The sequence below is a fragment of the Coregonus lavaretus genome, assembly GCF_964263955.1.
Source record: "Coregonus lavaretus genome assembly, chromosome: 34".
Lineage (NCBI taxonomy): Eukaryota > Metazoa > Chordata > Actinopteri > Salmoniformes > Salmonidae > Coregonus > Coregonus lavaretus.
In genome coordinates, this window is record NC_140021.1 from 29,488,011 (window position 1) to 29,514,373 (window position 26,363).

The following is a 26,363-nucleotide window of genomic DNA, read 5'->3' on the forward strand; positions in this document are numbered from 1 at the left end:
ATTTGTCATCTACATGACAGCTCTGTCATGACACCGTTTCTTGAGCTATTTTGATTTGAATTAACTGTTGGTACTTGGTATAGTGGGTACACCTAAGACATAAAACTATATATAACTATCTGCACATAAGTCTGCTTTGGCTAAGATATTATTTCAGCATCCAGTACATCAGTCACCTCATATGATGGAGGGAAATACTTTTTTCAATATATATTTTTAGCATTTTACACATTTTATTAGATAGAGGAGAGACAGTGGGACAAATAGACAGAGAGTGTCACAAAGGCAGTGGGCCGGATTCTAACCCATGCCGACACTGGCATGTATTTGTACTGTAGGCGGCGGCACTAGATGGTAGACCACCACCACATGGAGGGAGGGAGGGCGTCACTAAGCAGCTAGTACTGGACATATAAGAAACAGCACCATGTGTTACTCAATTATGTCACTAGGGGGCGTTAGATACAAAAACCAACTGACCAATGGTAGTTCATGATTACGTTCAGAAACATAATATCAGATAAAGTGGTCATGCATGGCTCAGTTGGTAGAGAATGGAGCTTGTAACTCTAGGAATGTTGCTTCAATTCCTGGGGCTACTCATACATAACCTGTATGCACGGATATCTGTAAATTGCTCTGGATAAAAGCATCTGCTAAATGGCATGTGTTCTATTATATATTTTAAAGGAAATTACAGTGTTCCAAGTGCTTCCCAAAATAGTGGCTGTTAGGTGTTTCTGTTTACTTACGAGTTAACGGTCCTTCTTTGTGTGTGTGTGTGTGTGTGTGTGTGTTTGGAATGCTTTGATTTGGACCACTCAAGGCTTTTGGACATCTCTTGGCACAGGAAGTGAGGATTAGAGAACGTCATTCACCCCTCTCCTCTCTTTCTCAGTGAACAACAGACAAAGATGGAGAGAGGGAGAGAAGGACAGAGTGGGTGGGACATTTGGGACACAGGGAGGAGATGACAGGAACATGTCAAAGTCAGTGCTGACACAGAGCATGCACACTGCAGTGCAGACCACCCCCGCTCTCTGCCTCACACACGCACACGTGCATGCACGCATGCACACACACACACACAAAGTAATTTAACTCTGAGCCAAACCATGTTCCCTCTTCTTCACATTTTAAATGAAACTACTGACACTGAGTACTGCTTTTCCATAGAGAAAAGTCAAGATGTCAAGAAGTTACCATATTAGCCCCAGTCATGTAGACTGTTTGAATTTTATTGAATTAAATGTTACAGTAAAAATAATACATACATTAAACAAGATGCGCTTTGATACCAGAGGAAAACACTTGAAAGCATTATTTGAAACACTTATTTCCAAAGTGTTCCTCAGGGTTGTGAATCTCCAGATATGCTGTGTCATAACATGCCCTTGTGGAGCAGTCCTCTCTGACTGTGCAGTGCATTAGTAGTTCTGTCAGGTAGTCCTGGATGTCAGCTAGCTAGTGCTATTGCTCTTCTCTTTGTCTTCCCACTCATCTCCTCTCAGTGTTTTGTCATCAGAGAACAAAGCCCCTGCAGGATTTCCTGTGTGTTGAGTGGAGGCTAGAGTTCATCCCTCTGGCTTCCCTCTGGCTCCTCCAGCAGAGAGACTACAGGCCTGGGCCCGGCTGGGCTGGGCAGTTCTTCCTCCATCTCCTCCTCCTCCTGTCACAAGCAGATGGGAATGAAAAGTAGAGACATGGGGTTAGACCTAGAAATGAATGTGTGTTGTGTCTTCCCAGTGGTAGATGGAAGTGGGTGGTTTGTCTGTTCCATGGGAGGGCAGGCCCTAGTCTTAATTATACACTCCTCTGTGAAAAGTCTCAGCCTCCGTTATAGGGCAGGGATAACGTGTGTGTGTGTGTGAGGGGAGAAGCCATCAAAACCCAGTCATCAAAGGCCCAGTGCATTCAAAAATGTGATTTTCCTGTGTTTGATATGATAATGCTCTTTTAGTGTAACAGCTGTTTGAAAAGACTGCCTCAATTGTCAGCCTCTTTTGGTGGGATGGAGTTTTTGCCTGCCTGGTGACATCACTAGGCGGTAAATTAGTTAATAGACCAATAAGAAAGAACAAGTAGTTTTCAGTTTTCCCCTCCCCACTCAGACCACTCCTAGCCAGTCCTAGCAAAATTCTTGTTTGAGAAACTGCTCTTTGCTGAAAAGCTATTTTTGTTTCTTTTAGAAATGTTTTATTAAAAACAATCACAGAAAGGTTACCCAGAAATGATTTGATATTGAGATAAAAATGGCTGCATTGGACCTTTAAAAATAAGCCACCATTCCTTTCCCTAGTGCAGATAATGTTCCACTGTCTTCTTCTTCTCTTTTCTGGTTTGCGTCACTAGCCAAGCCTCATACAGAACGGGGGGTGGATGGATTTGTTGCTTGAGGGAACTGATTCCTCCCTCCTGGGTTTTTAAGACCCCACTAACACCCCCTCATCCCCCTCCTTCCCCACGTCCTGTAAAGACTGGCGGGCTGTTTACTCTGGCCAGGAGGGGAGAGAAGGAGACCTGAATGGGGAAGGAATGCAGGTGACAAATGAACACTCTCAGCAGGAGAGCGGGAATATGAGTGAGCCATTGTGTCTTTCAGAGTCTGCTGCCTGGGATGTAAACACACATTGATAGGGAACAGGGGAACACATACACACACACACACACACTGCAAGGGAACACATGTGTGGTGGTGGACAGACAAATAGCTGTGTCACACTAGGTGAGGCACTCGCGCACTCCCACACACGTGCTCTTCGATGTACTTCTATTCACACACACACACACACACACACACACACACAGACAAACACACACACACACACACATAAGGGGCTGCATGCCCTCTCGTCTTTCCCTCCGACAGGATGCAAAGGGTCAGGGGTCAGAACTGGAGACCACAAAGAGGGTTCTGCGTCAGTGTGGCCGCCTGGATTCTTGTTCTAGCCCACCCTCCCTCCTCCCTCTCTTCCTCCCTCCCCCGCTCCGTACCCGCCACGCCTGGCCTGACGTTTGGTTTTAGGCCCAGATGGCTGTAGCGTGCACCTTTTTGCTTCTCAAATGGCACCCTATTCCCTATTGCATGCAATGCTTTTACTATATAGGGAATAGGGTGCCATTTGGGATGTAGCCTCTGACTGAGGATTAGATCAGCAGTGTTTCCTTTACCTCCATGTGTGAGTAGTCAGGACAAAGAACGTCAAGTAGGGAGAAAATAATGTAAGCCTCTAAAACCATGAAATAATACTCTCTACACACACTGACATTTCATGACATTCCTCATTTACTACAAGAACAAACTGCAGTTGGAAATTTTGGAAAGAGACGCCAAACTTGTTTTTGTTTTTATTTAATACGGTTACATTTTTTTGTTGCACTGTAAGTACGTTAACCATTTCTGTTTGTCTTTTATTGTCTTCAAAGTTAATGGTTTGGAGTGAAGCTCTGTTCAGTTTGTGGAGAGAAAAAGGTTGCAGGAGAAGTGTGAACCTTTGACCACATACCGGTGCATGTGTATGCTAATAGGTTTAGCTGCACTGAGCAGTGATCCTTCATGTAATGACATGTAATGACTTGACATTGGTATTGTGTGTCTCTGTGCTCTAGTATGGGCTGAATCAGGATTTGACTACTAACTTTACGTACTGTTTTCTGTTGGACAGTTTGTTATGCTTTCCTTATCTGTGGCCTGTGTTCAGTGTGTGTGTGTTTGGTTGTGGAGACATTTCACAGGGATGAAGGCCATTTTAAACTCAGGGTTTAGGTTTAGGGTTAGGGTTAGGTTTAGGGTTAGGGAAAATAGGATTTTAAATGGCAATCAATTGTTTGGTCCCCACAAGGATAGTAAAACAAACGTGTGTGTGTGTTTGTATGTGCGTGGCGGTGGTGACTCTAAGGCCATGCTGGTGTGTGTGTTTATAGTCAGCACAAACACAGAGGTCTAAGTGGCATGAATTATCCACTTAGTACACTGTGTCTCCTAGCAGCAGTGTCATGCAGAAGAGAGACACACTGAAAGACAAATACAGTAGTTGTCCCAGATCCTATAATCATTAACTAGTTTGCCCGCCAAAGTGTGTGTGTGTGTGTGACTGTGTTGTGATAAATGACTCATATCTTTGCACCTGTGGAGATATGAGAGTGTGTATCTAATCTGAGGAGATGAGGATGGTTATAGTATCGATAGCTCATGTCATTTATTTAAAGGCCAGAATCAATATAGAATGGATGCTTCCCTAGATTACAACAATCTACTATAGTTGATGTTGAATATCCCGTATTCACCCACTGACAACATGGATATGGTATATAGGCCTATGACTTGCTCCAGAGGGCTATAACTCGCTCCCACTTACATCCCAGACACATGCAGTGTGTCATTCAAGCACCTAGCCTACTCACTCAGTGAGACATGGTTTGCTTCCCAAATGGCATCCTATTCGCTATACAGTGCACTACTTTTGACCAGAGCCATAAATAGGGAATAGGGTGATATTTAGGACACAGGTCCGTGAGATATGGGCCTGGGAGTGTGAAATGAGTGGAGTGAAATCATGCGTGAGATGTGTGGGTGTGTTAGCTTTAGCATTAGGAGGCTAGCGCTGGACTTACTTTGTGCCCCATGTGGCAGCAGGAATGTTAATACAGGAACCGAACAAAACGGACTGACAAATGTATCTTATCTACACCTCTCTCTCTCTTTCTTTCTCTCTCTCTCTCTTCCTCCCCCCCCTACCTATGAGGTTACTGTTGAATCACTCCCTAAAGATATCCTCTTCTCTCTTTCTCCTACCTCAGGGCATGTCTTTCTTTTAGGGCTGGGACAATGGAGTGATGTGTTGCTTCATGTGGTAAAGGACCTGTGAGGCTTAGGCCCTCATTGCGGAGCGCTGGGGAACAATAGGGGCCGTCTAGCCCTCTAGGCAGGCCTAATGAGAAACCGTTCACTTTTAAAACCCACACCTAAATTCTCAGAGTCATCCTAGGATTATCTCACTCTGCTCAGTTCTCTTCAGTTGTCCACCATGTTAGAGGATCTGTCATACATGTTATCTTAGTATACCTGTAACACTAATATAATATAGTACATACAGTATTGCCTAAATTGTATACTTTGGTGTGTACGATATCTGACATGACACATGATCATATTCTGTTTGTTGATTATAGGACCGCTAAACTGAAGTAGTAGCTTATGTTTTAGACATTGGTAAATGAAAAGTATGTCACTATGTACTGTCCCTGTATCTTTTGTACTGTACACATTTCCCGCTCTAGTTGAAATTGTATTACAGCATGCAGTATGTCTCAGTCTCAGTCTGTCAGTGATTGATAGAGCAGATGACGGCTCTGGCTCATAATGCAGGAATGCAGGTAACTAGGGTTTCTATTTCAACTTGGTACATGCTGCATGGGGGGGAAAGTGGGTTATGTGGGTTGAAGTCTCTCACCAAGCAGCTGTCAGATAAATGTACAGTTGTCAGTTGTAAACACAGTCTATATCAGGTAGCATAGGGGCCACAAGACAAGCCTGAAGCATAGTTAAGTTTTGTTGTTGTAATTGTTTCACAGTAGGGAATATGCTGTTATGTGGATATTGCTGTTTTGGCTACATGGCGCTACTAGACTAAATACAATATCTCTGACTTAGACTCATTGTGAAAATATTTGTAGTCTGCTTCACACATAATATACTCACATCAACATACACCTAATGGTTGACACACAAAGAACTGTTCTCAAAGCGCTTTTGTGAGTCACCTGAAGGAATCCCAGAAGCCTTCATGTCAGTCTGCACCACTCACCCACAAAGGTCAAGGGTCGCAAGGAGGTTTCTGCTCCCCAGATGCCTGACCTCTTAGCCCCCCTCACAGACACAATGGCTCTATGTGGAGGAGTGTGTGGAGTGGAGTGAGGTTTGGAGAGAAAGGTAACATGTTCCACTATGAAAGCCTTCACTGTTCACACAGTCACACACAGTAACCTGAAACACTGTTGCGTTTACGATTGACAGTTATGGGGCCTCATTTCTAAACCGTGTGTATGTACAAAATATACCGCAAAAGTTGGCATTTATAAAAATCTAACTTGACGTGAGAATGTGCTCACCTCCATTCAAACTGTAGACCATGCTTACGTATGGTTGAAATATTGTATTGCAAACTGGCAAGTAAGTATTTTGTGCAAATGGGGGAAATGATGAAAAACTTGTTCTTAACAAACGAAAAACAGGAAAATATATTAACAAGACTGCAACCATTTGCCATTAGTGAGAAGAGCAAAAATCTGTGTTTTATTTTTAGAATCTAAAATAATTAGACATAGCAATCTTTTTCCTATTTTATTTTCATAACCATTGCAGAATATATTTCTCATCTTTTCTGGCCGTGATGGGTTCATATTCCCCGAAGGAGCCATACAACAAATTACCATGCACATCTCTCATTTAATTGGACCTAGTAGTCTAGTAAATAGATAGGCTATATGTATTTCAAGTTTTGCAATATCATTGGCAGCGCGGTTTATAATACCGTTGAATTTAACAGCTGATCTTTTACATTGAAGTGGACCTATGTATCAAGTTTAAAGTTTCACGTTTTTATTGTCATGTGCACTAGTACAGTGAAATGCCTTTCTTGCTTGCTCTTTCCCAACAAAGCAGTACTGAATATCAGTAGAACCATAAAAAATGTATAAGAAAGTAAAGTAGAACAAAACACATGTGAAATAGAACTTTAACTACTGGTTGGGGGATAAAGTCGATTTAAAACATTGTTGATTTCAAACGTTCTGCTGACAGGTCCACGACAATTTGCCAATTGTTTTCTCGTTCAGAAACTGACACAGTCCTTTTCCAGATACAGCATAAATTACACCTAAAGATTAAAACATTCTGTCAACACAGTAAACAGACCGGTAGCTTATGTAAAATATTTGACAGTATGGGTAGGCTACAGTATTGCTGGGCGATAGGAGCACAACATCATTGCCTATTTAATCTCAGAGCCTATACCAAGACAGGACATATAAACCCAATTATCTATTGATAAACTAAATATTGATCAGCAGTTCGTCTTTTGCATGCCGTGTCCTAATGCCAATAGTTCCAAATTATACATAAAAGGTGAATGGAGGCGTTTTCCAGGTGGAGTTTTAACGCACGTTCACGCTCTGAGAGTTTTACAGGTCTGATTTATACCAGGAAACATGCGTATGTATGGCATGATCAAAGTTGATGAATCTCAATATTTTTGTACCTGCACAGACTCTTCAGAAATGGCGCACGCAGACATTTTGTGTGAAATTTAAGCAACAGTTATAAATGAGGCCCCTGATGTCTAGGTTCACACCAGATAGGCCCTACTTAATCACATATTCCAGTTAGGCTTCAGTAGAGCCTGTAATTGACATATTACAGTGCTTTACAGTGCTGTTTATGAGACTAGGGTAATTTCATATGTGTGAACCTTTCATTTTGTGCCTCTTTGTCATCACATTACAGTGTCCCATATAGCAAGTATTGAGCAGAAACTAAAGAAAAGCTGTATTAGTTAGCATTGAGGCAGAAACAGTAGCTACGCCATGACTTATCCTGCAGGCTCAATGCTAAATATTAGCTAACATGCTTCCTGTTATAGTAACACAGTAGCAGTTCACTGTTTTTCTCTTAGTGAGTTTGTCTAACATGAGACTGTTTGTGCTTATTGTTTGGTAAGCGTGCATGTTTGTTTCAGCTTTGAATTTGTAAAGTAGCTAGCTAACTAGCATTTAGCTGTGTGCCTGTGCTGTAGCCACAGTGTACACAGTAGAAGGTAAACAGCCACCAGCAGTCTGCTTGTCTCCATGGAGACGCTATCACAAAGGACTCCAGCTGGTGGCATGGTATGTAAGCGCGAGCAGACGGAGCTCTGACTGCGTCGCGAGGAGGGAGGGTGGGAGGAAGCTCTGGAGGCCCACCTATCACTCCTCTCTCCCCCTCTGTCCTCACCCCCTCACCCCTCTCTCTTTCGGCTGTCTGGACCTCTTCTGTAGTTCCTCCCCCAAGCGCCATGCAGCTGCACTCAGCTGTCAGTGTTCCACCCCCCCCCCCCCCCCCCCCCCCCCACCCCCCTTTCCTGTCTTTGTGTTTGCATGGCGGTGGTGCTGGTGCTATGTCCTTGTTCCCCACGCGGGGGAGCTCAACACTGTTAGCTTAATAGCCCAGCGTTAGCATACCCCTCTTTAACGCAGCCTCAGACACTTGTGTGAGAGGTGGTTAGTTCTCTGCTTCTGTTACCCCTCATAGCAATCCACTGTGCAGGTGTTTGAAAAATCAAAAGTTCCTAAGGACACAATACACACACTCAGAAAGTGGTTATAGTCCTCTAATGGGAAAGTGTGATCAATGGAGCCAGAGATACTCTTGTGTTTTACTTTTTTCTCAGGGCATGAAGAAGTGAATGGAGGCTTTTTTGTGAAGGGGTGTGTGAGGGTGGTGCGTGTGTGTGTGTGGGGTGTGTTTCTTTGATAGTATCTAGCTCGGGGGGGAGGGGATTCACCCCTGGAGAACAGCTATTCACACAAGCTTGTCGGCATGGGGTTTTGAAGCGTTTGTCAAAGAGGGATTTGGGCAAGTGCCAAGAAGAGTTTTGTCATTCATAAACTCCTCTACCCTCTTCTTTGGAATGACAATACACACAGCAGGTTTCACCTCAAGAAAGGAGTGGAAATAAAATGTAAACCCAAGCACCACTTTAATTAAGAAAGTGTGTTATTCCAAGTCTATCTTACACAACAGAAGACCTTAACTTGATTCTGAATTAGATGCAAATCTAAGATCAAATTGAAATTAAATCCTAGTTTTAAAGAGTAAGATATTTAATAAGAAAGAAAGAAAGAAAGAAAGAAAGAAAGAAAGAAATAAAGAAAGAAAGAAAGAAAGAAAGAAAGAAAGAAAGAAAGAAAGAAAGAAAGAAAGAAAGAAAGAAAGAAAGAAAGAAAGAAAGAAAGAAAGAAAGAAAGAAAGAAAGAGGTTTTCCACATCCATTCCCTTCTAATTGAGCTTTGGTAACAAATGTCACATTCCTCCCTCGCTGTTCCTTCAGACAAACACTGCGTCCTTGAGACTATCTATCTGGTGTGTGTGTGTGTGTGCTATTTCACTGTCACGGCTGGCTTAAACATCAAACTACTCAAACTCCTCCATCTCTGTGGAAACTTGCCAATAGTCTTATCATTGCGTTTGTTCTGTAATTTCCCCCCCATATCAGTGTAATGGCATTGTGTCATATGGACAGCCAAATTGGACTGCGATTCTTTGATGTGGAATATTTCTGAGGTTTTGTTGTGTTATGCAAGGGATCAAGTGGCGGGATGCTCAGATCTGGAAGAAGTTGGTTTAGTCCTTGTGAGGGATGCATGAAGTTTACTGTGATCATGAAGTTGCTAAGCACATAACAATTCACACACGCACAGAAACACACACACACACACACTGCTGCGCAGGTCACCGCTGACAACAGATTCAGATGGATGACAAGCATATCAGTCCCAAGCCAGGAAGTCTGCAGTGTGCCTTGATGTGGTCATGAGAGGTTGAACTGTTTGGCTGCACTGTGTCAACAACCATGTGTGTGTGTGAGTGTGTGTGTGTGTGTGTGTGTGTGTGTGTGTGTGTGTGTGTGTGTGTGTGTGTGTGTGTGTGTGTGTGTGAATCCTCTGACCTTCTGCTCCCTGTTCGGCTGGTAGGGCCAAGACCTTAGCCTCTCTCTCTATCTGTGTCAGTCAGTGTATGTGTCTCAAATGGCACCCTATTCCCTATATAGTGCACTACATTTGACCAGAACCCCAATAGCTGGTCCTATGGGCCCTAGTCAAAAGTGGTGCACTGTAAAGGGAATAGGATGCCATTTGTGATGCAGCCAGCGTGTGGGTGTTTGAGAGAGTGTGTTTGTGGTTTCATACTCCGTAGATTGCCTAATGGTCTGTACTCAGTGACCTTTGGCGAGATCAGCAGTGTGTGTCAATCATAGTCCCCCATGCAGACATCTGCAAAGCATCAGAACACTGGGGCCCATGTTTAGCTCATGTTTAGGATGCTTTCTCACAGGGTGGCCTGAAGTCACTTCATAATCGATTTTCTTTTATCATGATGATATTAAAGAAGTGATTATAATTTTTAAAGTGTGGGTGCTTATAGTTAGTTGCATAGCACATTATACGTGTGCTATAAGGCATTATAAATGACGTTATATAGCATTATACATGCTTCATAGAAAGTGTTACCAAAAATCAATTGCTACACTGTTACAGCTTTAACTGGATGGCACAAAAAAACAAATGTATTTGTCTTGAACAACAACTGGCTAACAACTGGTAATATAGTCTTCGGCAAGTCTTCCTGTTAGCTACAATGATCTAATCTCAATACAATATTTTCTATGTAAGCCTCCCTCTCCGAACTTGTCAAAACTTGACCATACAGACTCTTGGTTGCCTTGAAGGATTCAGTCATTCAATCGTGGTCTTGACAGGAGGCTTTAAGGCAGCCAGCCAGCCAGGCAGGCAGCTCTCTCACCTCCACAGTGGTAAGGCTTTGTAGCTGTCAAGAGAGATGGGAGGGCCCATATAAGCCTCTGATCTAATGCTTTTTGACACGGCACTCACACACACACACACACACACAAACACACACACAAACACACACACTCCGTGCTCCGCACTCAGGGTGTGGCAGACAATGTGCCACGGTATGCACCTGCCACCGTACCCTTTAGGATGTTTGTCTTTTTCAGGGATTAAAGGGATTCAGGAAATTAACTCACTGTCCGAGTTTCTGGGACAGGAGTCAACAGTAGTCAGCCAGTGACCTAATTCTGATGGGGACATGGAGGGAAGAGGGAAATCAAAGGCATAATGTTGTTCTGTTCTGTTTTGTTGTGTTATGTTCTGTGTTTGGTGCTTTGGAAAGGTTGCTTTGTGTCTGATGGTGTGTGTCCTAAATGGAACCCTATCCCCTATATACATGTAGTGTGCTACTTTTGACCAGGTGCACTATTTGGACTAGGGCCTGGTTGAAAGTATTGCACTTTATAGGGAATGTGGTGCCATCTGATGTGCTCTGTGTGGACTCCCTGCACACCAGGGCTTTCTTACCTGCCAACCTGTCGGTGTAATCAGAGATGGCATTCACTGACAGAGAGAGAGAGAGCGATAGAGAGAGATAGAGAATTGATGTATATGTTAGTGTGAGTGAATTTGTGGATCTTGTTTGTTTGAGCATTGATCTTTGCGTTAGGGCTTGTTTGCTGTGACATCCTACCTGATTACACAGTATACCCTTGTTCATATACTCTCTCTCTGTCTTAACCATATACACACACACACTGCTATACAGTTGATCTGTTATGATTACGTAAAGGAGGCCAGGCAATAGAGGAGATCTGGACAGCAGCTTTCAGCCACACTAGACTAGATCAGTAGGTCAAGTGAAGTGACCAACGGACAAATCCTTTTAGTAAGTTAGCTAAGCTTTGTTAAAGATGCTCTTAATTCATTTAAACTCTGACAGCAAACCTAGCTAATCCCCCTGTGAACTACATTTTGGTCGTCTTCTCCATCATTTCATGTAGTTTTTCTAACCAGTTTTTCCACTTCCTGTCCCCCTCTGCAGTGTCGTCATGCATCACCACATACAAGAAGACACCTCCGCCGGTGCCGCCGCGCACCGCCCCATCCAAGCCTGTCATCTCCATCACGGCCCAAAGCAGCACAGAATCGGCCCAGGACGCAGATATGGATGGGGGGTCGGGTCTCCGGACCCACATCAGCACATCTCAGCCCCGCCTGTCCAACTCCACTGAGAGCATCGACAGTATGAAGGTATATCATATAATAACGTTTATCGTATATTATGAAAATATTATACGTCTTAACGGTATAGGTACAATCTGTTTTGAATTTGTCAGTGTCATTTTGTGCTTATGATGTTATCAGTGTTTTTATATTAATCCCAAAAATGTATGCAGTTGAAGTCTGAAGTTTACATACACCTTAGCCAAATACATTTAAACTCAGTTTTTCACAATTCCTGACATTTAATCCTAGTAAAAATTCCCTGTTTTAGGTCAGTTAGGATCATCACTTTATTTTAAGAATGTGAAATGTCAGAATAATAGTAGAGAGTGATTTATTTCAGCTTTTATTTCTTTCATCACATTCCCAGTGGGTCAGAAGTTTACATACACTCAATTAGTATTTGGTAGCATTGCCTTTAAATTGTTTAACTTGGGTCAAACGTTTCGGGTAGCCTTCCACAAGCTTCCCACAATAAGTTGGGTGTCACGCCCTGGCTCGGGGGACTCTTAAATGTTGAGCCAGGGTGTGGAATTTCTGTTACATTTTCTATGTTTTTGTTCTAGATCGTTTAGATCTATGTTGGCCAGGGTGGTTCCCAATCAGAGGAAGCTGTAGCTCGTTGTCTCTGATTGGGGACCATACTTAGGCAGCCTGTTTTCACTAGTTTATTGTGGGATCTTGTTCCGTAGGGTTTTGTGTATAACCTAGGACTTCACGTATCATTTGGTTTATTGTTTTGGTTCGTGTGTGTACACAATAAAGAATGTACGCTTATCACGCTGCGCCTTGGTCCGCTTCATCTGTCGACGATCGTGACAGAAGATCCCACCACCAGAGGACCAAGCAGCGTGCCCAGGAGGAGAAGTTGGCGATGTCCCAGGTGGGCGAATGGTGGTCTTGGGAGGACATATTCGCGGGCAGAGGGCCATGGGCAAAAGTAAATGCCCAGGCAGGAGAGGAGAAACGGTGCCAACCATGCCGACGACGGACACGCGAGAGGCAACCCCAAGTAATTTTTTTTGGGGGGGGCACACGGCGTGGACGACGGGGCTGCTTTAGGCAGCTACAGGGCGAATCGGCGGACTAGGAGAGGAGGCCACAAGGTTACGGGGGCTATTGGTCACGAGGGAGAAGGAGAGTGTAGAGGCACGGCGAGAGGAACTGGTTAGGCAGCAGAGGGAGCGGAGGTTTATGAGGAAACCCAGTCCCGCTCCTCGCACCAAGCAAGTGGTGTGTGTCACCAGTCCGGTCCGGCCCGTTCCTGATTCCCGCACAAGGCCAGTGGTGTGTGTTCCCAGTCCGGCCCGACCTATTCCTGTCCCCCGCACCAAGCCTGTGGTGCGCGTCGTCACCCCGTTCCGGCCTGTTCCTGCTCCCCGCCCCAAGCCTGTGGTGCGCGTCGCCAGCCCGGTTCGGCCTGTTCCTGTCCCTCGCACCAAGCCTGTGGTGCGCGTCGTCAGCCCGGTCCGGCCTGTTCCTGCTCCCCGCACCAAGCCAGTGGTGCGCGTCGTCAGCCCGGTCCGGCCCGTTCCTGCTCCCCGCACCAAGCCAGTGGTGCGCGTCGTCAGTCCGGCACGGTCCGTGCCTGTTCCACCGGTGCCTGGTCCGGCACCGGTCAGCTGCTCCACACCGGAGCCAGAGCAATCCGCTCCACCGGTGTCCAGTCCAGCTCCGGCCAGCGGGGCCAGACCAGACCAGGGGCGCTACGGGGGGGTATACAGAGAGTGGTGGTCACGCCCGGAGCCGGATCCGCCTCCGAGGCGGAATGCCCACCTGGCCCCTACCCCGTTGTGTTGGTGTGGCGCGGTCGCAGTCCGCGCCTTTTGGGGGGGGGGGTACTGTCACGCCCTGGCTCGGGGGACTCTTAAATGTTGAGCCAGGGTGTGGAATTTCTGTTACATTTTCTATGTTTTTGTTCTAGATCGTTTAGATCTATGTTGGCCAGGGTGGATCCCAATCAGAGGCAGCTGTAGCTCGTTGTCTCTGATTGGGGACCATATCACTGATTGGGATTGGGGTTTTGTGTATAACCTAGGACTTCACGTATAATTTGGTTTATTGTTTTGGTTCGTGTGTGTACACAATAAAGAATGTACGCTTATCATGCTGCGCCTTGGTCCGCTTCATCTGTCGACGATCGTGACATTGGGTGAATTTTGTCCCATTCCTCCTGACAGAGCTGGTTTAACTGAGTCAGGTTTGTAGGCCTCTTTGCTTGCACACACTTTTTCAGTTCTGCGCACACATTTTCTATAGGATTGAAGTCAGGGCTTTGTGATGGCCACTCCAATACCTTGACTTTGTTGTCCTTTAGCCATTTGGCCACAACTTTGGAAGTATGCTTGGGGTCATTGTCCATTTGGAAGACCCATTTGCGACCAAGCTTTAACTTCCTGACTAATGTCTTGAGATGTTGCTTCAAAATCCACATAATTTTCCTTCCTCATGATGCCATCTATTTTGTGAAGTGCACCAGTCCCTCCTGCAGCAAAGCACCCCCACAGCATGATGCTGCCACCCCCGTGCTTCACGGTAGGGATGGTGTTCTTCGGCTTGCAAGCGTTTCCCTTTTTCCTCCAAACATAACGAAGGTCAGTATGGCCAAACAGTTCTATTTTTGTTTCATCAGACCAGAGGACATTTCTCCAAAAGGTACGATCTTTGTCCCCATGTGCAATTGCAAACCGTAGTCTGGATTTTTTATGGCGGCTTTGGAGCAGTGGCTTCTTCCTTGCTGAGCGGCCTTTCAGGTTATGTCGATATAGACCTCGTTTTACTGTGGATATAGATACTTTTGTACCTGTTTCCTCCAGCATCTTCACAAGGTCCTTTGCTGTTGTTCTGGGATTGATTTGCACTTTTCGCACCAAAGTACGTTCATCTCTAGGAGACAGAACGCGTCTCCTTCCTGAGCGGTATTACGGCTGTGTGGTCCCATGGTGTTTATACTTGCGTACTGTAGTTTGTACAGATGAACGTGGTACCTTCAGGCATTTGGAAATTGAACCAGACTTGTGGAGATCTACAAAAAAAATTCTGAGGTCTTGGCTGATTTCTTTTGATTTTCCCATGATGTCAAGCAAAGAGGCACTGAGTTTGAAAGTAGGCCTTGAAATACATCCACAGATACACCTCCAATTGACTCAAATTATGTAAATTAGCCTATCAGAAGCTTCTAAAGCCATGACATAATTTTCTGGAATTTTTCAAGCTGTTTAAAGGCACTGTGAACTTAGTGTATGTAAACTTCTGGAATTGTGATACAGTGAGTTATAAGTGAAATAATCTGTCTGGAAACAATTGTTGGAAAAATTACTTGTGTCATGCACAAAGTAGATGGCATAACCGACTTGCCAAAACTATAATTTGTTAACAAGAAATTTGTGGAGTGGTTGTAAAACGAGTTTTAATGACTCCAACCTAAGTGTATGTAAACTTCCGACTTCAACTGTATAATAAGAATTTATATTGTATTGTTATTATAATGAAGGCCCTGACGGCAGCTATTGAGGCAGCCAATGCCCAGGTCCACGGCCCAGCCAGCCAGCACGTCACCAACAGCACCATCACCATCACCGCCACCGCCACCACCACTGCTTCCAGCGACAGCAAGAGGGACGCGCTCCGGAAGTGCCTCTCCATAGGGATACAGGTGCAGATACGTCCACTGTGTTGACAACACATTGACCACATGCTGACCACACATGGCCATATTGGAATGTGATCATACATAGATAAATCATAGAGTGATGGAGTAAAAATATCAGCCATAAACTGTCAATCTTATCAGAGAAAAATCATGACTCTTTGGCATTCCCTGTCGACCTATCCTGTGGTCTATTCTTAACTGACCAATCTCGGTTAACCCAGAACTAAAATCTGGTGTAATTTGGTCAGATGTTACCATTTATGTTTATGTAGTCTAGATTATTAATTGACTTACCTGTATAAATAATGTTTAAATAAAAATTGAATCTGTTTTCTGTTGCAGGTGGATGGACCAGAGGAGGTTGGGGGGACAGAGGAGCACTCCAAGTTCCAGTCAGTGGGCATCCAGGTGGAAGAGGAGAGATGGTGAGTAGAGAGAGACAGAGAAAGAGAGAGAGGATGTTAACAATTTTCTGTCATTCATGTTAGTGTTTTTCTTGTATCCTGTTGTAGTCCGCTGGTGTCTCTGCTTGCTGACTGTCTACTCATAATGCTTCCAGTTGGCACCTCTCTTTCTAACACTCCCCCATCTGGCCTGAGAGCTGTATGTATATACGTGTGTGCCTTGGAGTTGGGCCCAGTGACTGTATGTTACCGGGTCACTCATCCCACCCCCCACATCACCCCACAACAGCTGTCCCCAGCTCGGAGGTTTGGGCATCAGAGCCCCTCAACCAGGGGGCCCATGCGTGCAGTGACAGCTGGGGGACTAGAGGACGTGTAGCAGGGGATGAATAAGGGAAAGGGGAGAGGGAGAGTGGGCAGTTAGTTGACAGCCATCTGTTGCACCAGTCATTGTGATGTAGCCAAGCCACTTTGGGAGGGGGTGCGGGGGGGATTTCTGTCAATGTTCTGTTATTTTCAGTACATGGTCAACCCCCCTTCTCCCCTTCCCCCAACTCTCCCCTTTGCCTGCACTACACGTAACAGTTCTTATAGCTTCCCTACCTCCCCTATATCTCCCCCTAAAGCCTTCCGCATGCTTCGGTTCGGGTGGCGCCTAGCCGAACACGGCTAAGCGAACCGAACGAGTGTGCTCGCATTCTCCCTTAAAAGTCCATCGCTTGAAAAACGAGAAACAAGAGGCAATAGTACTATTGCCGAACTATTTTGGATGGGAAGCATGTGGATGCCTTAAGAGTCTCTTTACTCCTATAGGGCCGGCATATAGCATGCCAATTGGCCACCTCATTGGACAACTGCCCTGACTGACTTACAAGGAGCATTTGCATGGGCCGGAAGTCATGGGAACATTCCTGGTTCCTGGAGTTGTATAAAAATATGTCACGCAGCAGGCAGTTATGTGTCAGTGTGTCTGCCTGCGTAACTCCCATCCACTCCGCACAGTAACCCCTCTGTTAGTCAGAGCTGAAGGGAGATTTCCAATTTAAAAACTGCACTGGATGCAGTAATCTGATTTCATAATGTAAACAGAACATGGTCAGGAATCAAAGAGCCCAGTCTCAACCTACCAAGGTCATGTCCAGGACTGCATTTTCAGAGTCAGACGCAGGAATCTGGGTTGCATCCCAAATGGCACCCTATTCCCTATATGCACTACTTTTGACCAGAGCCCTATGGCTAGGCCAATGGGCCCTGGTCAAATGTAGTGCACTACATAGGGAATAGGGTGCCATTTGGGATGCAGGATATCTGGACTGGTTTTTCCTCAAAGAGCTTTCCTCAGCTGCCTAGCCAAGCATTGAAAAGGAGGCACACCTCCAAGCAGCCAAGGCAAACATTAACTCCTGTAGACACTTCCACTGATCCAGTGGCACTGGGGTTTAATGCCACACATGTGCCTTCCCTTGGTGTATGTTTAAGTGTGTGTTTTTGGCTGTGCATGTTTCATTTTGTGTGTCAAATAAAATAAAATTGTATTGTATTGGTCACATACACGTGTTTAGCAGATGTTATTGTGGGTGTAGCGAAATGCTTGTGCTTCTAGCTCCGACAGTGCAGTAATATCTAACAAGTAATATCTAACAATTTCACAACATATACCCAATACACACAAATCTAAGTAAGGAATTAATTAAGAATATATACATATATGGACGAGCGATGTCAGAGCGGCATGGACTAAGTTACAGTAGAATAGTATAGAATACAGTATATACATATGAGATGAGTAATGCAAGATATGTAAACATTATTAAAGTAACTAAGATACCATAGAATAGAATAGTGTAGTATGAAAAAAAAGAAGAAAAAAAATCTGTAAAATGACTAAAATAATAAATAAATACAGTATACACATATGAGATGAGTAATGCAAGATATATAAACATTATTCAAGTGGCTAGTGTTCCATTTCCTAAAGTGTTTATGTGTGTGTGTTCTGTGTTTGTGTGCGTGTGTTATTGTGCATCTTTCTGTCTGTGTGTGTGTGTGTGTGTGTGTGTGTGTGTGTGTGTGTGTGTGTGTGTGTGTGTGAATGTCCCAGCAAGGCAGGGTTGATCCTGGGAGGTCTAGGTCTGCCCCTATGCACTAGATTCCCAGACGGTGAGAGTGCATTTCTCCTGTGGCCCTGCCCCACTCACAATAAATCTGTGTGTGTGCACGTGTGTGTATGGGGTCATAACCTTACCTCAGTGTTTGAACTGGGCTTAAGCTTGCCAAACTGAGAGGGAGTGGAGGAGAGCTATAAAAGATAAGAACACTACAAACAACCTGGCTGCCTTTTAAAGACATCTGTCAGCTGCCTGCTAAGACAAGTTTACGTTGTCTAATGTAGGTTATTATCAATAATCTCACTCTATGATTATATCATTAACATATACTGTACGTACCGAAAATTGTCCTTAAATATAATTCTGTAATAACATAATATTATACGTTTAGACAATGTTCAGGTTCCATAACGGTACAAGTGTACCTAGTTTCATGCTTTTATGATAAAGTGAATGATTTGTTTTACATACCGCCTGGACTACAAATCTACCAATTTCAATCTAATTTATAATCCTAATTTCAACAACAAATATTCTACAAAGGTGTGCCAATTTATGTCATGGGCCCATACATTCCATATGGTAAACTCATTCCAAGATGGCGGCATATGGGGTAGGTGGAGGTTGGATTTTGTTTCCACAGCTGGCTTTGCAGTAACTGGTAACATGGAATGTGGGTATGTGTATGGTCTATGGTGGTCCCAAACCATACGGTCCTCAATCCACATTGACCGTCTTGAAAAGTCAGTCCGAGACGATCAGACCTACTGCTTTATGGTCATGTTAAGGAGGACAAAGGGACAGAGACACGGTCTGCAACCCTAATGGCTCCCTGTTCCCTTCCAGGGCCCAAAAGTAGTGCACTGTAAAGAGGATAGGGTGCCATTTGGAATATACCTATAACATGGAAGATCTATTAAGATGCCTTGTACCCCTAGTCCTACATTCTTAGAAAAAAAGGTGCTAAATAGAACCATATAGGGTTCTTTGATTTAGGGGAACCCTTTTTGGTGCTAGGTAGAACCCTTTGCAGAGGGTTCGACCTAGAACCCTCTATGAAGGCTTCTACCAATAACCCTTTTATCTTTGGAGGGTTCTTCCTCGAATCCTCTATTATGAATGCTTCCACCATCCTTGTTAGCCTTTCAAATGAAATTCTTTATGACAATACATTACATATAGCATAAGGCCTTTCTTTGAGGGCCTAGTTATACCGTAACACAGTGGTGTTAGGAAACTCCTGGTTTACAGGCCACATCAGTCCTGCAAGTCACATTATGCTGGTTTGCAAAGTGATGTGTAATTCCTATTGGAATCCAGCCAGAGTTAGGATATACAACAAGTGGAATTGTTTTTCACCCGCAACCAGCATTCAGAATTACTGCCAGGGTTAGGAACATTGTGCAGAGACTACCTAAACCATCTAAACTGAAACAAACTTTTCAGTAACGGGTGCAATACATCCAATTACTAATAGATTGGATTTCTTTTGAAAACGGTATGTTATTTATCTTTGTGTAGCATAAAAATGTATCAACCAATCAATGTATATGTAATAACCCTGATATTAAAACAAACCATTCTTACCCTGCAATAGAGCATGCTGGGAAATAAGATATATGGTTATATGTAGAACCCTTATCGCCTTCCAAAGAACCCTTCTTTCCTTCCAAAGAATCATAAAACAACCAAAAATGGTTCTTAGGATGTTAAAGGTTCTTGCAAAGAACCCTTTTCTTCAAATCAAAACGGTTCTGGGTAGAACCCTATCCCTCCGCAAAGAACCCGTTTGGTACCCCCTTTATTCTAAAAGTGTAGTGATAACTCTTACTGATGGGTTTTAGCTTTTAGAATTTTAGCTATTAGTGTCATTTTAGACTGAGGCTTTGAGGTCGCTTTCCGTAATTGTGTTAATTTGGCTTATCCATGTTTAGAGGGGTGGTATGCGCACATCCATAAAAAAACTTTCCCCAGGTGCTGGATCCAAGTGGATAACGTAGAACAAAAAGTACATCCCCACACTGCTCCCAAAGTGTTTAATAAGACTGGGACTACGTTTTGACCCAAACTGGGATTCAGCTTATCCAGACTTAGCCTGAACATGCTAAGAGAAGAAAACAATATCTTACAATTAAGGAATTCTACTGTAGCCACAATCCAGACTGACAAAGTCATCCAGTCTTGGAGCAGCTTTTCCCCCAGTTGGAGAGCGGAGCAGAGCAGGCCTCCCTTAACCACTGAAGTGATTTACAAGGCCCTGTGAAGGACTCCACCTGACTGCACTGTAACAAGAACCTTTTTTTGCTTTTGCCTTTTTATCTTCTCCCCCCTCTATTTCTCTCTCTGTCCCTGTCCCTCCCTCCCTCTCTTTCCCTACTCCACCCCCCACCCCATCTCTCTCTCTCTCCATTCTCTCCATCTTCCCTTCTCCCTCCTCTCTCTCTCTCCCTCCCCCTCTCTAACTCTCTCTCTCTCTCTCCCTCCCTCTCCCTCTCTATCAGTCAGTATGGGTTGTGTTTGGCCTTACCCCTCACTGCCCTGACACAGACAGGAAGTTGTTAGGACGGAGCTGCTATAAAGCGGGCTGAGATCATTATGACTGCACACCTGCTCAGAGGACAGCTACTCTTTAACTGCTGCGAGCACACACACGTACACACACACACACACACATACACACACTTATCCAGGCACTGGTACACCTCCACTGTGAGTGTCTTTGATCTCTCCTGCTCCTCTCCCCCTCCTGTTCTCTGTTCACGGAAGAGGGGAGATGAATGGAGCAGAGGAGGAATAGATGAATGGGTAAAGTGGAGGAGGAGGGACTGACCGGAAATGTGAGGCGATTTCTGGGTCTGTATGAGTGTCACCCTGTGGGCAGGTCATGTCAGTGTCTCCATGCTGTACTGTGTGTGTGTGTGTGTGTGTGTGTGAGACAGTGAGAGAGAGAGAGAGAGAGAATTTTCTGTCATTCATGTTAGTGTTTTGAAAATATGTTATTTCCATGCAAGTGTGTGACTTTGTGCTAGTGTGTTGGCACGTTGCTCTGAGAGACTTGGCAATGGGAGTGTTACAGGGGCACAAAGCCTCTCGAACCAATTCAAAAGCTGCACCCTCAGCTGTACAGTGGGGTCCTGAGGGTGTGTGTGCAGCAGGGCAGAGGGACTAACAAGACCACGCTCCATTGCCTCTGAATCAGCCAGGTGACCAAACGCCCCTATGACACCCCTCCCAAACACCCCACACCTGGCTGATCTGATCTGGGATCTGTGTTAATATACTACGCCTGCATGTCTTCTACTAGCCCCACATTCTCTAACATCTGACCTCAGATCTGTGGTTCTCTCTCCAGTTACCGCAGGATGACCAGGTCCAACAGTGTGACCACGGCGGTCCAGGCCGACCTAGACGACCCTGACTACTGTCCCGTCGATGCCCCAGAGATGGCGATGCGCCACTCGGCCACCATGCCCCGCCAGTACTCCCGGGACACCTCCACCGTCTCCATCCAGGGCTCGGGAAACCACTACCACGCCCTGACCATGGAGGAGTACGGCGAGGTGGGTTTCGACCCATCCATCCTGCCCCCACCGGACCCCTGGATGGATCAGGTGGAGGACCCCATGGAGGTGGTGGGGGGAAGGGGGTCGTTGTGTCCCAGGGACGGGCGCTGGTTCCTCAAGCTGCTGCAGGCCGAGATGGAGCGCATGGAGGGCTGGTGCAGACAGATGGAGCAGGAAGAGATGGAGAACGAGCTTCCGGACGAGAGTGAGTAGTGGCTACACAGATGTGCATACAAAACAACATCAACTCGAGAATATTCCGCAGAATATGTGCAAACTGGTGCAGAACTGGGGTTGGGATTCAATAGAATCAGTAACACTTCTCTCCATTTGTGCTTTTTGGTGGTGTTGGTGCATGGTGTGTGTGAAGGTTGTATCAGTTGTTTTCCCTCCTTCCCTCTCTCTGTCTGTGTCCTCCAAATGCCCAAACAGACTTAGTAAAGGGAGTGAAATTGGCTGAGTTCCAAATGGCACCCTATTCCCAAGACAGTGCACTACATTTGACCAAGGCCTGATAGGGCTCTGTTCAAAAGTACCGCACTACATAGGGAATAGGGTGCCATTTGGGACGCAACCATAGTAATCATGGCAGTGGGCCACAGTACATTCTTGTTGCCTGCTATCTCCTCTGCCGACTTACAAGGCATAGTTATCAATAGGGAGCCAGCTGGGTCTGGCCATACATCTGTCCTGTACACTACCGGTCAAAGGTTTTAGAACACCAACTCATTCAAGTGTTTTTCTTTTTTAAAACTATTTCTACATTGTAGAATAATAGTGAAGACATCAAAACTATGAAATAACACATATGGAATCATGTAGTAACATTATTCATTTTTTTTTACAAATCAAAATATATTTTATATTTGAGATTCTTCAAACAGCCACCCTTTGCCTTGATGACATCTTTGCACATTCTTGGCATTCTCTCAACCAGCTTCACCTGAAATGCTTTTCCAACAGTCTTGAAGGAGTTCCCACATATGCTGAGCACTTGTTGGCTGCTTTTCCTTCACTCTGCGGTCCGACTCATCCCAAACCATCTCAATTTGGTTGAGGTCGGGGGATTGTGGAGACCAGGTCATCTGATGCAGCACTCCATCACTCTCATTCTTGGTAAAATAGCCCTTACACAGCCTGGAGGTGTGTTGGGTCATTGTCCTGTTTGAAAAACAAATGATAGTCACCCTAAGCCCAAACCAGATGGGATGGCGTATCGCTGCAGAATGCTGTGGTAGCCATGCTGGTTAAGTGTGCCTTGAATTCTAAATCCCTCCTCCATGCTTTACGGTGGGAAATACACATGCGGTGATCATCCGTTCACCCACAACGCGTCTCACAAAGACACGTGGTTGGAACCAAAAATCTCAAATTTGGACTCCAGACCAAAGGACTAATGTCCATTGCTCGTGTTTCTTGGCCCAAGCAAGTCTCTTCTTATTATTGGTGTCCTTTAGTAGTGGTTTCTTTGCAGCAATTCGACAATGAAGACCTGATTCACACAGTCTCCTCTGAACAGTTCATGTTGAGATGTGTCTGTTACTTGAACTCTGTGAAGCATTTATTTGGGCTGCAATTTTTGAGGCTGGTAACTCTAATGAACGTATCCTATGCAGCAGAGGTAACTCTGGGTCTTCCATTCCTATGGCGGTCCTCATGAGATCCAGTTTCATCATAGCGCTTGATGGTTTTTGCGACTGCACTTCAAGAAACTCAAAGTTCTTGAAATGTTCCGTATTGACTGACCTTCATATCTTAAAGTAATGATGGACTGTTGTTTCTCTTTGCTTATTTGAGCTGTTCTTACCAAATAGGGCTATATTCTGTATACCCCCCTACCTTGTCACAACACAACTGATTGGCTCAAATGCATTAAGAAGGAAAGCAATTCCACAAATTAACTTTTAAGAAGGCACACCTGTTAATTGAAATGGATTCCAGGTGACTACCTCATGAAGCTGGTTGAGAGAATGCCAAGAGTGTGCAAAGCTGTCATCAAGGCAAAGGGTGGCTATTTGAAGAATCTCAAATATAAAATATATTTTGATTTGTTTAACACTTTGTTGGTTACTACATTTTTCCATATGTGTTATTTCATTGTTTTAATGTCTTCACTATTATTCTACAATGTAGAAAATAGTAAAAATAAAGAAAAACCCTTTAATGAGTAGGTGTTCTAAAACTTTTGACCGGTAGTGTACAGTAAAATGGCCTCTCACAGCCACGCTTAATAGGGGTTTTCATTCTCAAACTCACTTAATGACCTCGTTCATGCCTGCTGCCAGCCCCATAGCTCCAGATTGACAGCCCTACACTGACACTGTCTGCATTCCAAATAACACCCTATTGCCCTACTTTTGACCAGGGGAAATAGGGTATAGGGTGCCATTTGGTGCGCATCCTCGGCATAGCCCAATGTGGAGCCTTTGTACGGCTAGAGTACTACTCCTTAGATTTGTCCCTAGTGACTGTTGTCTTCCTTTAGCCTTTTACTGCAGTGGGCTAAATCAGGGTCACACAGAGTGTTTCTTGGTAGTCTTAAACAAATCTACTTTGAAACAAAAGTATACACCTCACACACATGGTTATGGGCTTAAAAAAAAAGAAAACACCTTGTACCATGTCAGATATAGAGTTGAAATGTATTACATTTTGAGTTTGCATCCCAATATTATACTTTATATATACTGAACAAAAATATAAACACAACATGTAAAGTGTTGATAGCATGTTTCATGAGCTGAAATAAAATATCCTAGAAATGTTCCATACGCACAAAAAGCTTATTTCTCTCAAACCTTTTGCCAGATAATTTAATATTCATTTTTCTACCATAAGCCGCCTCCAACGTTGTTTTAGAGAATTTGGCAGTACGTCCAACCGGCCTTACAACCGCAGACCATGTGTAACCACGCCAGCCAGGCACCCAGACAGCTGATGAAATTGTGGGTTTGCACAACCGAAGAATTTCTGCACAAACTGTCAAAAACTGTCTCAGGGAAGCTCATCTGTGTTCATCGTCCTCACCTGACTGCAGTTCGCCGATTTCAGTGGACAAATTCTCACCTTCGATGGCCATTGGCACGCTGGAGAAGTGTGCTCTTCACGGATGAATCCCGGTTTCAACTGTACCGGGCAGATGGCTGTCAACGTTGTGAACAGAGTGCCCCATGGTGGCGGTGGGGTTAGGGTATGGGCAGGCATAAGCTACGGAGAACGAACACAATTGCATTTTATTGATGGCAATGTGAATGCAAAGAGATACCGTGACGAGATCCTGAGGCCCATTGTCGTGCCATTCAACTGCCGTCATCACCTCATGTTTCAGCATGATAATGCACGGCCCCATGTTGCAAGGATCTGTACACAATTCCTGGAAGTTGAAAATGTCCCAGTTCTTCCATGGCCTGCATACTCACCAGACATGTCACCCATTGAGCATGTTTGGGATGTTCTGGATCGACGTGTAAGACAGCGTGTTCCTTTTCCCGCCAATATCCAGCAACTTTGCACAGCCATTGAAGAGGAGTGGGACAACATTCCACAGGCCACAATCAACAGCCTGATCAACTCTATGCGAACGAGACGTCGCGCTGCATGAAGCAAGTTGTGGTCACACCAGATACTAACTTGTTTTCTGTGACCAACAGATACATATCTGTATTCCCAGTCATGTGAAATCCATAGATTAGAGCCTAATGAATTTATTTCAATTGACTGATTTCCTTAAATGAACTGTAACTCAGTAAAACCTTTTGAAATTGTTGCATGTTGCGTTTATATTTTTGTTCAGTGTACATCACAGAAGACTGAAATATATTTAAAAAACTGAAACACCAGATTAATGTTTATTAATGATGAAATTGCGGTCCTCTGTAGCTCAATTGGTAGAGCACGGCGCTTGTAACGCCAGGGTAGTGGGTTCGATCCCCGGGACCACCCATACGCAAAAATGTATGCACACATGACTGACTGTAAGTCGCTTTGGATAAAAGCGTCTGCTAAATGGCATATTATTTATATTATTTATTATTAAATTATGAAAAATATTAACATTCCACCCATGAGGCCATTAGAGAGCGGTTTGGTCATTTGACTGCAGGAAAGGGCTACGGCTAATGCATTATTTCTGATGGAGAGAACATTTACATTTACATTTTAGTCATTTAGCAGAGAACACAGCGTTATGTGAGGTGAACTTAGACAAGTCTGCTGGTCAGCCCTTGTGTAGTGATTCTGCAGTGAATTTTCTCTCTCTTACATGTAAGTCGAGGTTGTGTATTGAGACGGGGAGGCTGGTTCCGACATCCCCCCCACTCTCAAAGCATGGTGGGGGCGTTGTTTATTTGGTGTGCAGGATAAACACTCCTCCTCTCATCTAAACTCACAGTTTAGGTTCCCAGTTCCCACTCTCTACACATTTATAGCCTTGCACTCATCAAAGGCAAAGTCTGTGTGACTCCAAGGTGATTGAACTAAAGATTGATGTGTGCGTGTGTGCGTGTGTGTGTGGGTGACTTCCCACAGTCCTGGGGAAGATCCGCAGTGCAGTAGGCAGCGCCCAGCTGCTCATGTCTCAGAGGTTCCAGCAGTTTCGGGAGCTGTGTGAGGAGAATCAGGTATGTAATACACACTCACACATAATGAGATGATCTATACAAGTTTATAATTGACACTCAAATGAAACACCGCTATGGATGCAAATTCTAGCTGAATAGGATTCTAGTCTAGCACCACTCAAAGCATACTGACTTTGAAGTGTGGAGGGACAAGGTGAAATAGTCCCAGACTAGTATGTTGA

General features: G+C 44.5%; 1 protein-coding gene across 2 annotated transcripts in view; it reads left to right on the forward strand.

Moving 5' to 3' along the window:
* The window catches only part of LOC311109109 (disks large-associated protein 1-like), a gene marked incomplete at both ends in the record, with an annotated part of 109,948 nt that overhangs the window by 81,731 nt on the left and 1,854 nt on the right, over nucleotides 1–26,363 (forward strand). For both annotated transcript variants that reach the window (XM_084151917.1, XM_084151918.1), the window contains 5 exons: nucleotides 11,654–11,862; nucleotides 15,329–15,490; nucleotides 15,830–15,912; nucleotides 21,352–21,767; nucleotides 26,090–26,181. In XM_084151917.1, the coding sequence (XP_084008043.1) occupies nucleotides 11,654–11,862; nucleotides 15,329–15,490; nucleotides 15,830–15,912; nucleotides 21,352–21,767; nucleotides 26,090–26,181 (962 nt within the window). The remainder of the gene's footprint in view (nucleotides 1–11,653; nucleotides 11,863–15,328; nucleotides 15,491–15,829; nucleotides 15,913–21,351; nucleotides 21,768–26,089; nucleotides 26,182–26,363) is intronic.